This window comes from Macrosteles quadrilineatus, unplaced genomic scaffold (assembly GCF_028750875.1).
Source record: "Macrosteles quadrilineatus isolate MER2022 unplaced genomic scaffold, UCM_ALF_1.0 Scaffold_7__1_contigs__length_78375512, whole genome shotgun sequence".
In the NCBI taxonomy this organism is placed as follows: Eukaryota; Metazoa; Arthropoda; class Insecta; order Hemiptera; family Cicadellidae; genus Macrosteles; species Macrosteles quadrilineatus.
Genome location: NW_026542600.1, coordinates 54,620,766 through 54,637,276, shown reverse-complemented (window position 1 = coordinate 54,637,276; position 16,511 = coordinate 54,620,766). Strand labels below are relative to the sequence as shown.

At 37.6% G+C, this 16,511-nt stretch overlaps 1 protein-coding gene across 1 annotated transcript in view; it reads left to right on the top strand.

The window, feature by feature from the left end:
- LOC128998999 (terminal uridylyltransferase 7-like) overlaps window positions 1–469 on the top strand; it is a 25,181-nt gene extending 24,712 nt beyond the window's left edge. Inside the window, exon 8 of the mRNA XM_054425356.1 lies at window positions 221–469. Within this exon, the coding sequence (XP_054281331.1) occupies window positions 221–469 (249 nt within the window). The remainder of the gene's footprint in view (window positions 1–220) is intronic.
- Window positions 470–16,511: the final 16,042 nt, after the last annotated feature.

The window sequence follows — 16,511 nt, the reverse complement described above, 5'->3', positions numbered from 1 at the left end:
CTCCGTCGACACACAATCAATGTCTCGAACCTCAACTGATGTCTTTGGCTTAAGAGCACGGACGGTGCCCTGTCCTTCAACAGCTGCCTTCAGTTCGGCAGTAAAGGCTGCTTTGTCTTTCGACTTACCCAGTTCAAGGACCCCGTCCCGGGTTTGTCTAATCGACCGTACAACCGTATCGGTCTGCTCTGGCTTAGCCTTGGCCTTAATTGCACCCCAGACCTCGGCGAAAGACCTCCCCCCTGAGGGTTTGACCAGGATTGCCTCCGTCCTGGGCTTTTTTGGCCGGGACTTTTTCGGAGCAGAGACCGAGCAGGGCCCAGTTTGGGCCACGCCGGTCGGCTGTACCTTCACTGCCACATTCTTTATAGAGGCGACCTCCGCCCGCCTCAATTGCCTTTTCTCCTTTTGGGAACGGCGTTTTTCCCACGCAGCCTCAGGTGTCTCTACAACTGATCCCTTTCGGTAACTTCCCTGAGGGGGGGTCGTAGGTAGCTGTGGCTGTTGGTTCTTCACAGAAGCTGCAGCTATGGCCGAAAAGGATCTGGGCACAGCAGACAATAGGTCCGTCTGAGTCGCCTTGGCCTTCACCGTGGTCCTTTTGGTCTGCCAACTCTTTTTTGAGTACTGTCCGATGTGGAAGGCCTCTTACGTTTCTTAGAAGGCAGCGCTCTTTCGTCGGACAGAGACACAACCTTCTAGGCAATCTTCTCCATGGCCGCCTTGCTCACCACCCGGCAGGCAAAAACGAATCCAAGGTCCTCTAGTTTGGCCATGCCGTTTTTGACCACTTGGTTTACGGCTCTCTGAGTCCGGAAGGTGTCTAGCATAGCCTTTATCGTAACTTCCATGTCTTGGAGCCGGGTTTCAATGTCACTCTCTGCATCAAGATATCCCTGACGCAGAAGCACCACCTCAGAGCCTTCCGACCTCGACGTTGCTGTGAAAGGATCCTCCGGCATTCCAACAGCAGAACTTGCTGGTAACGCCAGCTCGACGCCTGCAACTCCAACGTTTTCCGCACCGCTCCAGCTCCACTTGCCGAAGAAGATCCTAAAAGGGGGAACTCCTAAGTGCATTTGAAAGGTGCAGGTGGCGGGGTTGTCCTCACTTTTTTTGGTGGTGGCGATCTCTGAACCTTGGAGCTACGAACAAAAGGGTTCCGCTCCACTTCCAACTTCTTTTCCTGCTCATTTACTCATACTTTTACTCTTTTAGTGATAAGAAGTGTTAATGTATTTGTCCTTACCACTGACCTGAGCTTGTGCCAGAAAAGAATCAAGCAAAGGCTTGACTTATCATGTAATATCTTTTAATGTTCAAACAATGTGATTCCCACTAACAAAACCAGCAATGCTATTACAATGATTTACTACTGGTTTACTATTGATATCACTGCTTGTTTTTACTAATAGCTAAAACTGAAATTTTGAAAGATTCTGCTTTTAAATCATAAACATGTATAACACAAAAGTCACTAAAAACTTAGGTTTGCTCAATCACATTTAGAAAGTACAATTTTAAAAATAAATATTGATTTTACAAAATGATCGGAAGAATTTCATGCACTGTCAATGTGGTGTATAAAAAAAACTCTGCATTATAGGGTGTTTATTTTCAACACAACCTTAACTAAAAGAACCGGGAGACACATTTAAACGACACAGCAAGCTTATTTGTTGGTATCCCCGTTTTCTTTACTTCATGGCTGATAAGACTCAAAATGTGTTTTCACGAGATCTTTAAAATAGGGTATATATTGAAGGTTTCTGTTTATTTTTGTTTATTACAGATCCGGCAAATTTTTTGTATGTCAATTTGGTTGATTTATTAGGTACTGGAATCACAAAAAGAATAGTTATTTATGTAACTAGTGAGCAAAGTGGCACTTTGCTGCACACAAGAGCGCGGCGAGTGCGGAATGATCTCGAGTGCAGCAAAGGCCTTTTGCACTCGTGTTACACATTTTCTTTTCCTACAGTCACTATAAAGCATATAAATAATTAGTCTTTCAAACACTATATAATATGTTTTTAGGTTCAGCTGGCAACACAAATAGGTGCCCTAGAAAAAGTAGTCACAGGTCCGTATCACTCCGCTATTTTTTCCTCAGCAAGGAATGTGCTCCGCGACTTGAGAAAATAGTTCCGTATGTTTTTGTAATTTGCAGTGATTTCCGCGCCTAAAAAGTGCTTTAAAGGTATTTCCTTGTTTATTAAGATCGTAGGACTTTTTTAAAAACGTTTAAAAGAAAAGTCCAGAAAGTTCAGAAATACCGAAAAAAGAACATAAACTATAAACACGAAATGACAGGTTAAATCGTAGTTATAATAGTCAATCAGCTACTCATAGTATTATTTTTCTTTAAGTGTTGCCAACCTATTTCCAAGCGTACATGGATTACGTGCATAGTAGAACCCACGCTATTTTGTGTTGTTTTGTTGAATCCTGATGTGCACTAAAGTATAAACCGTACGACAAAGTATAAATATGCCGCAATTAGCAGCTTTCTGTACTATATAAACAGTACAAGGAAGCCAACTTTGTCGGGTGACTGTAGGAAAACTTAATTTAAAACATTTCAATGATTTACTTTTAATGTATTATTCATTGTGTTCAATGTAGAAAAGATTATGTTAAAAGTAAATCATTGTATTTTTTTCAACTTTCAGAGACAATACGTGAGGATGGCTGGTTTGATCTAGTCTTCCCTAAGGGTGATCATGCAGACAGATTCTTCAACACACTCCTTACCGGTTGTCAGGAGGCCACACATAAAGAGCTGTGTGAAGCCTTGTGTGAACCTGTTTAATACAGGGTGGAGCATGGCAAATCGCTCTTTATACACGTTCGCAGGGACAGACCTATGAATGTATGGTCAACCTAGGAGCTACATTTTCCCCCATATATCATAAGATTGTAAAGGGAATAAAGGATTGGAATAGGAAAATTATAGCATTATTATTATTATAGGACTCTGGCTTATAGCATTGGTTACTGGATCGGCTACAGAAACATCGCCTAAGAAACTTTGCTGAAACGACAAGACTGAAAATATTAACAAAATGTTGTATTGTATACAGTTACAAAAAATAAAAAAAGGTTATAAGTTATTAGATAACAATGTGGGAACTATGATGTTTGCAGATTATATAATTCAGTGGGGAAGAAATTAAGGAGTTACAAAGACAACTGGATAAATGGGCGGAGGTTATAAGAGAGAGGGGAAGAATAAGTAAGGAAAAGAGTGAAGTGATGGTTATCGGAAGAGATAGTGTGTTGGAACACCTTTAAAAGTAGAAGGAAAACCACTTAAGTTGATTGAAAAATTTACATATTTAGACACGGTGATTTCGAACGATGGAAGGATGGTGCAAGAGGTGAGGGCGAGACTGGGGAAAGGTGCAGGATTTTACTGTACCAAAGTATTAAGGCCTATTTCGCTTGGAGCGATTGCAGCAATAGTCGCGTGGCGACAATTGCTCTGCGATAGTAGCTGGGCACTGCTCTGACGGAGTTTGCGTTGTCCTGTTTTGCTTGGAGCGACTATCGCAAGAGTCGCTAGCTATAGTCGCGGACCACTGCCCTGGATACCAGTATGAGCGATAATCGCGCCGCGACTGATGCGCAGAACCTCAAAACAGTCCAGTTCAGCACTCAGTAGGCACATTAATAATAGGGGTTAAAATAGCCATAATTTACTTTTTTGTTCAAATTATTTTTCCTATTCATGTGCTGTTACGATTCTACTGTTTTGGTTATATTTCCTTACACATTCATTTAATTTTCTACATTAAATTGTAAAATAAACAGGCGACACTTTATTTCCAGCAAACTTTGCATTTTCATTACTCAAATGGTTGTGTTTACATTTTTTTGGGTAATCCTCGTCTATTCAAATTTAAATATAAAATGCTTGACTGTTTCAAGTTGACTATGTGTTATTTAGTTGTGGGTTTTAATACTGTATTAGATGTTTGTACGAATAAATATTTTTTATTTAGACTCCAAGTTTTATTTTCCAACATTCATGTAGGCCTACTCTTATTGATATCACTACAGTTTTCTATTTATATCCTATCTAGTTACGTCTAGTGATACGTATACGTCCCAAATCCTAAATATCACAATGTATTTTCTATCGATTGTCTATTGATACTTCCACTAGAGTCAAGTAGAGCCTTGTCTTCTAACTCCTCCCTGAGGAGATACTTTAATAAGTTACAACACATACCGTACTCATGACTCATGACACCATTGTGAGTGCTGGTATTCAACTAACTATGAAAAATCGTGCGGCGACCGAAAATCAATCGCTCTAAGCAAAACGGCTGCCGTAACAGCGATAGTAGTTGAGCGATAATCGCTGTGTGACTATTGCTACAGTCGCTCAAAGCAAAATATACCTTTAGACACCTAGTCTGGGATAAGGATATACCAAAGAAAGCTAAAGTTACCATGTACAAAACGTACTATATACCGATAGTTTGGTGCTGAAGTTTGGAACATAACAGAGAGGGAATGGAGTAGGGTTCAGGCAGGGGAGATGAAGTTTATAAGAGGGATAAAAGGTAAAACAAGATTAGACAGAATGAGGACTGAAGAGCTGAGAAGAGGAATAGTTTATGAAAGTTTGAGAGAACGAGTAGAGAAGACAAGATTGAGATGGTTCGGCCACGTAAGAAGAATGGAGAATGAAAGAATCCCGAAAAGAATGAGTGAACGTCGAATTGATGGAAGAAGACCAAGAGGAAGAGGAAGGCCCAGCAGAGGGTGGATCGACGAGGTAAAACGTGATGTGGAAGCAAGAGGGGTGCAACGGCAGTATGTGGAGGAAGTGGAATTGTGGAAGGACAGAAGAATATGTAGAGGCCTAGTGAACACCCAGACCCGAAGATAATCGGACCGGGAGAGGATATGTATGTATGTATATTTTGGAAAATCGCAGTGCAACTCCTATCATTTGTTTAAAATTAGTAGTCTTAACGTTTGTCTTAGATCTTCACAGTGGTGGATGACATATTACATGTGTTTTTGGGAATGCATTCACCTGATCTAATACAATCAGGCATAGATGAACGTGACCAAGAGTTAAACTATGGTTAAGTAAGCTTTGGCTAGGTGTCTTGATATTCAGACCAGGTAGAAAAATATTTCCAACACAGATTTAATAAATAGTAAATGGCAGAGACACTTTGCAGAGCATCAATAGGAATATATTTGAATGTGACAGACCTTGACTAAGCTTAGCAGAAATTAATTAAAACAAAGCCTTACACTCAGTAATGAATTGATATACAAAGCTACTCCTTGCAAGTAGTAATACAAAGACCCTCATTCTTTTTCTTCAAATATTTTTTGAAAGCAGAAAAATATCAGACCATACATTGTTATTTGGTCAATGATAAGCCTTCATTAGTTGCCCATAATTGAAACATGCAGAAATAGAAATATAAAATTACCGGTAAGTAAGATATTGCAATATAAACCTTAAAACCTACTTACAAAGTAGGCCTAATGATTTTAATTAGTTAGGCCTGAGCAACAATTTTTCACAGATAGGAATTATTGGGACTTTGATTAGGCTAGGTAGATTTTGTATAAAAATTTAACCTTCCATCAGACACTAAGCGGAGGTCTCCTTCAGGTAAAACTAGTTTTGTTTGGGTAAATTTGTTGTATGGGGTTGGCAGCGGCTGACGTTGTCGACCCCTCTCTAGGAACAATTGACAGGCCCGCCACCCCTAATCCTCAACCTCATTCAAAGTCAGTGTCATGTCAGTGAAACAGTAGATGGCTGGACGAAATCTACTGCGTCTGTATGTATATGTTCTGTGGATTGTTCATAATTAAGATATACTACAAAAATATAAAAAACCTTCTTTTTTTAAATTCTTTTTGTGTTTTATATACCTATATGCATTTGTATGATTTTTTAATTAGAGGATAGACCTTTTTCTTTAGCCTAGATGTTGTACATTATTGCGTAACCCGGACAAAACCTCCGCTTAGCGAGCATCAGTGTTTAAAATTTTAAAAGCAATTGATGAATGGCTCACAATACCAGAAGCTACCTCTGCACTTTGAAACAAATCAATACCGATCGATACCAATGACCAAAACTGCCTGAATCGGGGGTTTGCCCAAAGTGACTCAGCCTTACTATACGAACACGTAGTATGGGATAAACAAAATGTAAGTATAAACAAATACTGCTTACTTGTTCTTTTAAGGTGAGCTTGTAGGTGAACTGGGTGAACAGGATCAGAGCTGTTGCGTGGCCTCGGGGGTGGTCGGGGGGGTAGAGCAGGTGGGGCCACTTCATCATCTAGTTTACTGCTCCCACCGAGTCTGCTGCCAGAACTAGGTATGATTACATTGCTCCCTGAACATGACAATGACTCTGACATGTCCATCTTGGATCTGCAACAACACCAAAACAATATACAATGAGATCAGGAATAAAATTTAATCTGTAAAAGTAATCTGTAAAAAAGTAAAATAACTAGCAACTAAATAACAGTAGGTAGCCTACTATTCCCTTAAGGACTATAATAAATATATGTGGCATATTAAATATATGTGGTATATTATGTATGTGGTATATTATTTATGTGTTCAGAATATCAATGTCAAAGGAACACTTATTTGCAATCGAGTTTCACCTAATATCTTAAGGGATAGCATCTGCATTCTTCCATCACTAGGCTACTTTATGATAATTTATAATGGGTGCTCAAGAGAGAAGATCAGAAGTGCTTTAAGTTCAATCACTTTCATCCCTAGGCTAATAAAAATGGCACAATCATGCAATTTCAGAAGAGTATGTTGGCTTTACAATCCCAGTTCACGTTTTTTGCGGATTATGTGAAAACTAAACTTACTTACTAAGTTTAGCTTTTTATGTTTTTTCGTAAAGAAATGCACACTATTAAGCCACATATTGAGAAAAGACACTTCTATATGAGTACATTCTGCTTGGTTAAAACATCATAGACACTGTAGACTGGTAACTGTTTATGCCCTTTGAGGGTTAAATAAGAACCACAATAAAACATTGTGCAAGGTTTTTATATTATACTTAAGTTAATGTTAGGGAGAGTGTTGTACCTTTGACCAGTTTTCACTTAAAGATTTTTTGTAGGGACAGGAAAGCTTCAATTATTTTAAAAACAATCAACGATGATAACTTACTTAACTGTTTTATCCATGGATTAAATATTTTTTCCAGTTCCTTGTCATAAGTTTTAACCCATTTTTAGTAATAAAGAAAATTTTTTACATGGTGGTCAAAGGTTCAACATGCAGATGTACCTTTGACCAGCATATCGATTTCAGCCCAAAACAGGTAGAAAAAAACAAATATATATATCTTACATGATAGTTTTTAAAATATAAAACCTGATACACAAAGTTGAACTTATTACTCAGTTTATCAAGATAAAAAAATGGCTTTTTTCTACTTTTTAGGATAAAAAGCCCACTGCAAAATTGAAAAATTATCTTTGACATGCTTATCCACTTGATTTGGCAGTGTTGAGCTTGGTGACAACCTCCTGTAGGTTCCACAAAACAATGGCTTAATATTAATACATTAACATATTTCAATAAAAACCAGTAATAACTACACTGATTACAGATGATGTTGTACCTTTGACCTAGTCAAAGGATGGGATGAAATGAAATGAAATGAAAATCCTTCTTTATTGAGGCGAACTTAGGACCTCACGGTCCTTTCTTACAGTTAACCTCTAAAAAACTAACAATACTGATAAACATTAACAAAATAAAACGATAATGATTGAAATAAACAAATAGGTGTAATGACATTACATAAATGTATTTACCTAACACACAATCACACACACATACACCCTCTGCTGCACCCAGGCCTAATGCTCGCCATCCCGCCACGCCACGGCCATCCGGTTAAGGTAATACACCGTCAGTCAGGATCGGCTTTCTAAGGATTTAATGGGATAAGGTACAGAGTTCCAAAGGCGGCATGCAGTTACTACAAAAGATTTGTTATAAAGAGTGGTCCTGTGATGAGGAATACGCAGTGTGGACGAGCCAGAGCGAGTATTCCCTGCACCTCTTTCACGCAAAAATTCAAACTGGTTGTAACTAGATAATTTGGAGTTCCAAGATTAATGGCTGAATGAGTAATTGAAAGTATTCGGAATTTTCTGATGTCATCTAATTTCAAAATTGATTCATTTTATTCCCTGCACCTCTTTCACGCAAAAATTCAAACTGGTTGTAACTAGATAATTTGGAGTTCCAAGATTAATGGCTGAATGAGTAATTGAAAGTATTCGGAATTTTCTGATGTCATCTAATTTCAAAATTGATTCATTTATATAATATGGTGTGACATGATCGTCACGTCTAAGATTGAACAAAAATCTAATGTAGTAATTTTGAACACGTTGTAATTTTGTTGCCAAAGCCAGTCATGTCATTAATCACCGTGTTGCAATAGTTGAAGTGTGGAAATACGAGTGATTTGACCAGTAAGAGTTTAATATGAAACGGTAGGAGTCGTTGCATCTTTTTCAGTGTGTGAATGGCGGCAAATACTCTTTTACAAGTATTTACCACCGCGTCAGTCCAGTCTAATGTACGGTTTAATGTCAAACCAAGACTGTTCACGGTAAGTTTTGGTAAATTGTCTACATCAAGTGTGCTAAGTAACCGTGGGTGACCTATGATGATTGGCTTTGTTTTGTCAGGATTGAGTCTTAGTCCATTCTTTGCTGCCCAGTGAGCAATGGTGTCGATGTCTTGATTCATCAAGTTTATAGTTTCATTCGTATGACTGACTTTAAAATGAGAGTAGATTTGCAAGTCGTCAGCATAAAAATGAAACTTTACGTGGTGTAGTACTGTAGTTATGTCATTTATGTATATTGTGAAAAGCAGTGGACCAAGAATTGAACCCTGAGGAACTCCACATGAAACATGTTTCCAGTCGGACGTCAAGTTGTCATGACACACACACTGCTGTCGGCCCTGAAGATATGATCTCATCCATTTTAATGAATTGTCAGAGAATCCTATAAGCTGGAGTTTGGTTAGAAGAATGTTATGGTTTACTGTGTCGAAAGCTTTAAGAAAGTCAAATAATGTCAAAACGGTACATTGGCTACGATCCATAGCCGATCGTATATCATCAGTGATATGAAGCATTGCTGTTTCTGTGCTAAAATATTTACGGAAACCTGACTGAAATATATTAAGAATATTGTTTTGTGACAGAAAGTCAGACACTTGGGAGTGAACAACTCTATTACAACAAGGAGCACTCTATAACAAGGAGCACTATTAAGTGGTCAAAGAGGTACAACTAGTGATGTAAAATACCCAGGTATTTAAAACTCGGGGTAAATACCCTGGGTATTTACCCGGGTAAATACCCAAAATCCATAAATACCCGGGTATTTTGGGTATTTATGAAATCGATTGAAATTCATTTTTATCTACCCCTAAATATGTTATTGTTATCATTACATGATAAATTAGGATAGTCTATTTCACCCTTTACAGTAACTTGAAGCTTTGCAGAATTGCTAGTACCTTTTATTTAATGATTTAGCACTTTTTTTTATGAAATCAAGACAACACCTCATCAGAGAAGTAGTGAACCTAAATCTACTTCTACTGTTATTAAATTATGATAGTTAAAATTTGTATTGTGTAAGTGGCTTGGTAGGCTAGACAGACCCAAGGCCTGATTGATATAGGCAGAATGGCAGAATACTGAACGTACAGTAGACTCCCTCTTATCCGGACTCCTCGGGACCGAGGCTAGTCCAGATAACGGGTTTTCTGGTTAAACCGACGTCATTCATTCATTCATTTTAAGATGGGGACGCCACTATGTGCGTATTTTAACCCAAATATGAGTGAAGGATGAGTGTAGGATGAGTGGCGCGATCTTGTAGTCTTGTTAGTGACTAAGGCCGACATGTTCCTTAGACACAGCTGTTAATTAATAGCCCATACAGCTAATGGCAACTAAGGGACCTACAGTTTATAGTGGAATCCGAACCACATTTTTCCTTGTAATTTACGAATTGGTCTAATTATCAGGATAGTACTGCGGATAGTCGTAGTACTCACTAGTGCGGACGTTAATCCACACCAGTGAGCATCGCATCCACAGTGCATCCCTATAAATATCCACAATTCGTGACCTCCTAGTAGCTGGATTACAGGACGACGCCACCCGTCCCCAAACACTTGTTAAAACGGAAACCGTGTACTGGTGCTGTCATATTCGACTTCAATTTAGGAGAGCATTGTATTTAGATACGTGATCACTGGTCCCAAATCTTTCCCACGAGAACAGTCGTTTCAGTACCGCTCACTTCTTGCCAATCTAGTCAGGTTAAACCAATGGGCTGATAAAAATTGTCCGGTTAAAAGGTGTCTGGATAAGAGGGAGTCTGAGTCTACATTAAACTTTTATTGTGCTATAGATTAAAATTTTTTGTATCACAAGTTTATGAAATTAGGTTTTTTTTTTTTTTTTGATAAGTTTACCAACAAAAGATCTAGAACAAAAATATTATTAAATCCTGCCATCCTACAGATTGAATTTTAATTATTTTCTTAAGTTGTTTACACATAGGCCACTACTAGGTTCAATTTTCCTGTCTTCCTAAATAATAATTATTACTTTACAAATTATTTTTCTTCACTTTTAATAAAATAAATTCATCTATCTATCATAGAAATTAAAAAATCATAAGTAGTCAAGACCAGTGCAACCATGCGACCAGGGTATTTATGCCGATTATGCTTTATGCTCAGACCTGGGTATTTATGGCGATCATACCGAGAAGTAAAATGCTAGTAGTGACCATATGAAATTTTGTTTAACACATTTTATTATCATTTTGCTATCCTTACAAGGTAATAATTGCAAAAAAACATCTCAAACTTCTCTAACTTTAATACAAATTATAAATACTTACCCAGTTTTTGGGTATTTACCCGGGCCTGGGGTAAATACCCAATTTATATTTACCTACCCACTGGGTATTTACCCGGCCCACATCACTAGGTACAACACAAGCGCTTCCCGCCATTTTATATATATATTCTCAAAAGATATGTGATAATATCAGTTTCAAACATCCAAGAGAAGTTCGGGGATAAACATCAAATAATAACCCCTCACTTTCACTTTTATTTGTAGAAAAATATACATTTTATAAAACAAACAATAAGTCAACAAATTTTTACTTTTCAGTACCGGTAGCAAAAATGATTAAACTAAAATATCTTCCAACAAACACAGTTTTCAATCTCTAATGCAAGGTGAAGTAGTCCTCTGGTGGCTGATCTATGAACTAGTTTAATGAAACTAATGAGCTAATGAACTTCCCTATACAGCCACTAGATTTCACTATATGACTGGTGGTCAAAGGTACAAGATGGTCAAAGGTACAACACTCTCCCCTACTTTAAGATAAGACATACAACTTTCCAATAGGCATTGGAGGGAGATCTGACAGTAGGCCTACTACTGGATAACAAGGTTTAAGCATATAAACCAGTAAACCTAAAAAGCAGACAGGAGGAATAGTTTTCTGACCAAAGTATTATGTAGTAGTTAAAAGTATTATGTACATAAGTTAGGCCTAGGTGGTTTCAGAGTGAGCATTCCAAAGCTCCTGTTAGAAGGACAGTTAAGTTAATGTTGTAAATGAAGAAGTTGGTTCTCTCTTAGTTTACCGGTAATTAACTTTACTTAAGTGATCACATGTGTTTAACTTAAATTGTTGTGAGCGAAGCCACGACGGGGTTAAGCTAGTTCCCCATAAGAATATGATAACCCATAAGTTAACACCCCATTCCCATAGTCCGATAATGATGGTTTACAAACTCATATGGGCTTCTATGGTCATCAAAATGAAAAAGTAGGTACGGTATATTGGTCCTGAGTCTAGGTCTTACCGTTCCACCTATGGCCTAATTCCCTGAAAAATTTACTAGGGTAAAAAAAATAAGCATAATTGCAACAAGTATTGGCCTATTTAAAATTCTGGGGCCTACACTTTTTTATGACCTATAAAATGTTAGGTTAACTTAGCTGTCAAAGTAATCCTAGGCCAAAGTACTTTTTTTTATTTAGGTAGGCCTATCAGTAATGACTTTACTAAAACTTAACCCTCCAAGTGTCTCTAGTTTTGGTCTTAATGTTCGCCCATTTATTGCGCAATCGCAGGGTTTTATTAAAATGTATCTTAGAAACTTAAAAACAATGTTAAGTATAGGCCTACTGTTTTATATATCATTTTGTTTGGAAAATTATGGGCTTCAATGTAACATATAGAACATAAAAAAAATGTTCAACAATTTTTGTGGGGTTAACATTTCTCAAAAATGTATAAAATAAATGAAAAAAATTGATGTTTGCGCTCAATAAATTGTTATAAGTAATTTATAGGTCTACAAATATTTTAAATTGCCACTTTGTTCAGAATTTTATGAGGTTTCCAAAAATATAATAACATAAGGAAGTAGATTTGCAAATAAATAAGTTATGGGCAAAAAAAACAGATTTCGGTACATAGCGTTTAGCTAAGAATGCATAGCCTAACCATAGCTAGGAATCTGGCTGATAATTTACATCAATATCACTAGGCCTACCTACTTCTTCAGGATCATCAACCAGCCCTTCAAAATCACTTAAATCTTCATATAATGCACCACGTATATCACTACTTTTGATTTTTAACACTAAAACAATGATAAACGTAATAAAACACATCAGTCATCGGTGCAAAGTTAACCAAGCTGTTTACAAATTCGCACGTCAGCTGACTGCTACAATTATGATCGGCTCGAGAAAAAAAAGCGCTTAGAGATAGACTTCGGGAGAAAGCTTAGAATCTGCCAAAAAAAACGATACCTAACTCTCTCGATCCAGTTCAATCCGATTTAGACAGTCATAGAGCCTTCGCCGTAAACAGTGTTTGTGAGTCGCAAAAGCGACACAAAACACTACACAAAGTGTGTTATGAGTCGCTTTTAGGACACATAACACTCGGAGGGTTAAATCCCTTTTCAAACTGTAGACTAGGCCTACAGTGCCACACTTAAGTTAGGTAGGCCTACCCTTGATAGATAAACTTACACAGAGGATACGCGTCCGGTAACCAGACGTGGATTAGGCGTCCGGCAGTGACATCACCGGGTTGTGGGGGCCCAGAACGCCATTACAACAATCATACGATGTACAGCCACCGGTGTTCGTGGTGTAGTGGATAACTTAGAGTGCTCGGCTGACAATAAAGAGGTCCTGGGTTGAATCACATCTGTATCTTTAACTTCTTGTCAAAGATTTTTCTTTAAATGCCATTTCTTCTTAATTTTCTTAACTGTACATCGTTTGTTTCAATTTTTGGCATTTATAATCTTATTTTATGAACAGAACTTAACTCTTATTCGATTTTTTCATTATCAGCAAGTTTGGTTGGTTAGGTTAGGACAGTACGGTACATTAAGTTAACAACTGCCGGACGCCTAATCCACATCCGGTTACAGGTAGGCCTACTCTGCGATAAACTTAACTTAAATACCACATGGAATGTAACTTAATATGAAGATCATTAAACTAATAACTTACATGGGATAGTAGCTTTGAGATTCTGAAGACTTTATTAAACCTCTTAAAGAAGGTAGGTAGCCTTGTAAAAAGACATCATTTCGGACCAACACAATATTTCACAACCGATAATCGTCGAACAGTAACATACTAAGTTAACGGTCACTTGTTCAAGTGGTTTCAATTCTTTAGGCTATAGGCTAGGCCTAAGCTTATTTGTAATTTTATAGCTTTTTAAGTCGATCCATTTCAAATGGGCCTCGGTTTGATAGCCTAACTAGGCTATATTTATTAACTTGCCACTAATTTTTCATAGGCCTAAATTAATATGAGAAAATTATCCGACAAACATTTTTTATAAATTCATGTTTATTTAGTTAGGCTAGTTGTGAATTGTGAGTGTAAACTAAACACATACTGTTGTTAGTTAGGCTACTTTTGTTGGAAGTAACAAATAGCCCAAGTTAGGCAAATATATAATAAAAACTTTGTCTTCACCATCTTTTACTATTTTTGGATTCTTTAGTAAACATTTAACCATTCGTAGTCAAGATTTTTAATTCACTATTCACGGTAAAAAGAAACTTTACACACGATACACAAACACAAACTTCAAACTTGGAATGTGAATGTAGAACTATTAAGTAGTTGTTTGTTAAAAGTGAAGGGAGGGGGTGACATTACACAGAACAAAACCGGTTCACCGACCACTACTACCAACAACAAAACGAAATTTACCTGCACTAAATAACGGTTTTCTTATCCCGTAGCGGTCCCATTCTTGTCGAGTCCCATAGCGTCGACAACCTTGAACCACTGAGCTATAACCAACGATCAGTTCAGCTGATGAGCCGATCTCCCCAGGTGCAGACCCAACTTAAATGGAGGCTAATGGGGTGTGATGACGTCATAAATGTGGTCCGTAGTATGAAAAATACTAAGAGTAAGGATGTTCATAATATCTCTAGTGAATTCTTAAAATGCATTATTACTACCATTGCCTGGCCTTTAACGTATTGTTTCAATCATTGTATGTTACAAGGTATTTTTCCAGCTTGCCTGAAGAAATCGAAGGTCGTGCCTGTCTATAAGAAAGGTACGTGGGACGAGCCCGGGAGTTTTAGGCCTATCTCTCTTGTTCCAATCCTGTCTAAAGTGTTTGAGTCCTTGTTGAAAACACATAGTTGTGTTCACATTTTTAAGTCAACGGGTTGTTCTCTGCCTCCCAGTATGGTTTTCGGGCCGGTCTATCCATTGTGGATGTGGTGGACAGCCTGATCCAGCATGTCTTGAGCTCCTTTGAGTCGGGTGGCTTTGCTGGGGCCACCTTGTGTGACCTCAGTAAGACTTTCGATACTGTGGATCATGACGTGCTGCTCTGTAAGTTAAATCATTACGGAATCGGAGGTGTCAAACTGCAACTGCTCCGGTCATACTTGGGGGGACGTGAGCAGCTGGTTGTTGTGAATGGCCAGTGCTTCGGTCTCGTCCTGTTGCCCATGGTGTTCCGCAGGGGTCTATCCTCGGGCCTCTGCTATTTATAATAATGATGAATGACTTGCCCAGTCATGTTGAAGGTGGTGTGGTCTGTTATGCAGATGACACAACACTGATGGTTCATAGCTCAAAAAATTTTCAAAATCTTGAGGAACTCATGGAGCAATCCCTTGTACAGGCCTCGGTTTGGTTCCATGCTAACTTTTTGTCTCTCAATGAAACCAAAACACAATATCTTTGGTCTTTACGCTGAAAAACATTAAACAAGATGTGACCTCTGTTAAGCTCTTGGGTATTTGCATTGATACAAAACTGACTTGGAGCCCTCATATAACCTTGGTTTGCAGTAAACTTTCCAGAGTTATCTTCCTTTTGAGAAGTCTAAAAAGTCGTCTAAATAAAAACTGTTTAAAAACGCCTACGTAGCTTTTTTTCAAGGACGAGTTCTTTTGTATGGGCTCAGACTCTGGGGTGGGTCTGCTGAAATTAATGAGGTATTGCTAATACAAAAAAGAGCTGTAAGAATCCTAGCAAACGCTGAGTATGATGCCCCTTGCAGACCTCTCTTTGTAAATGAGGAAATCATGACTGTTTGTAGTTTGTATGTTTTTGTTTCAGTTGTGCATGTAAAAAATTATCTCCAGTCACTCAGTCGTAGGGGTGATTATCATATGTACAATACCAGAAATAAGAACAATATTGATGTACCTTATGTTAGGTTAAGCAAAACAAAAAGAAATTCCAGACAGTTAAGCATAAGGCTTCTTAACCACATTTCTTGTACAGCTTGGAACCAAACCAACAGAAAATTCAAAAACAATCTCCGGGCACTTTTATTGGCTTTCCCACTTTATAAGACCAGCGATTTCTTCGAAATACCCAAGAAGACTGTGAGAGAGTTTTTCCTATGTACGTAAGTAACAGATTGTTTTCTTTTGACAGTAGTTTTGTGCATGGTTTGTTTTTGGTTTTGTTTGCTGTGTGTTTTTTGCATTTTAGTTTTAATTTTTATGAAAATTGTATATTATTTGTTCTGACGATGCCTATTGCATTTCATACCTAATGGAAAATAAAACATTTCATTTCATTTCATTTCAACCAACGATCACATAAGAGAGTGAAAATTTAAAAACGTACGTTTTCAGGAAAAGCACTTTGCAAATTTTTTCCCCTTTTTTCAAAACTTTTATTATTATTTTTATTTCATTAACATTTGTAGTTTCATAAAATGTCCATGGTAACGCAATATCTTTGATATTTATTTTTTAAAAAAGAGCATCTTTTGGTGGAAAAACACAAAATCCTGTCACGACCATTACAGACGTTTAAATGAATATTAAAAATAGTTAATATTATTTTTATAACTATGTTTTGCTATAAACTAATTTACTTT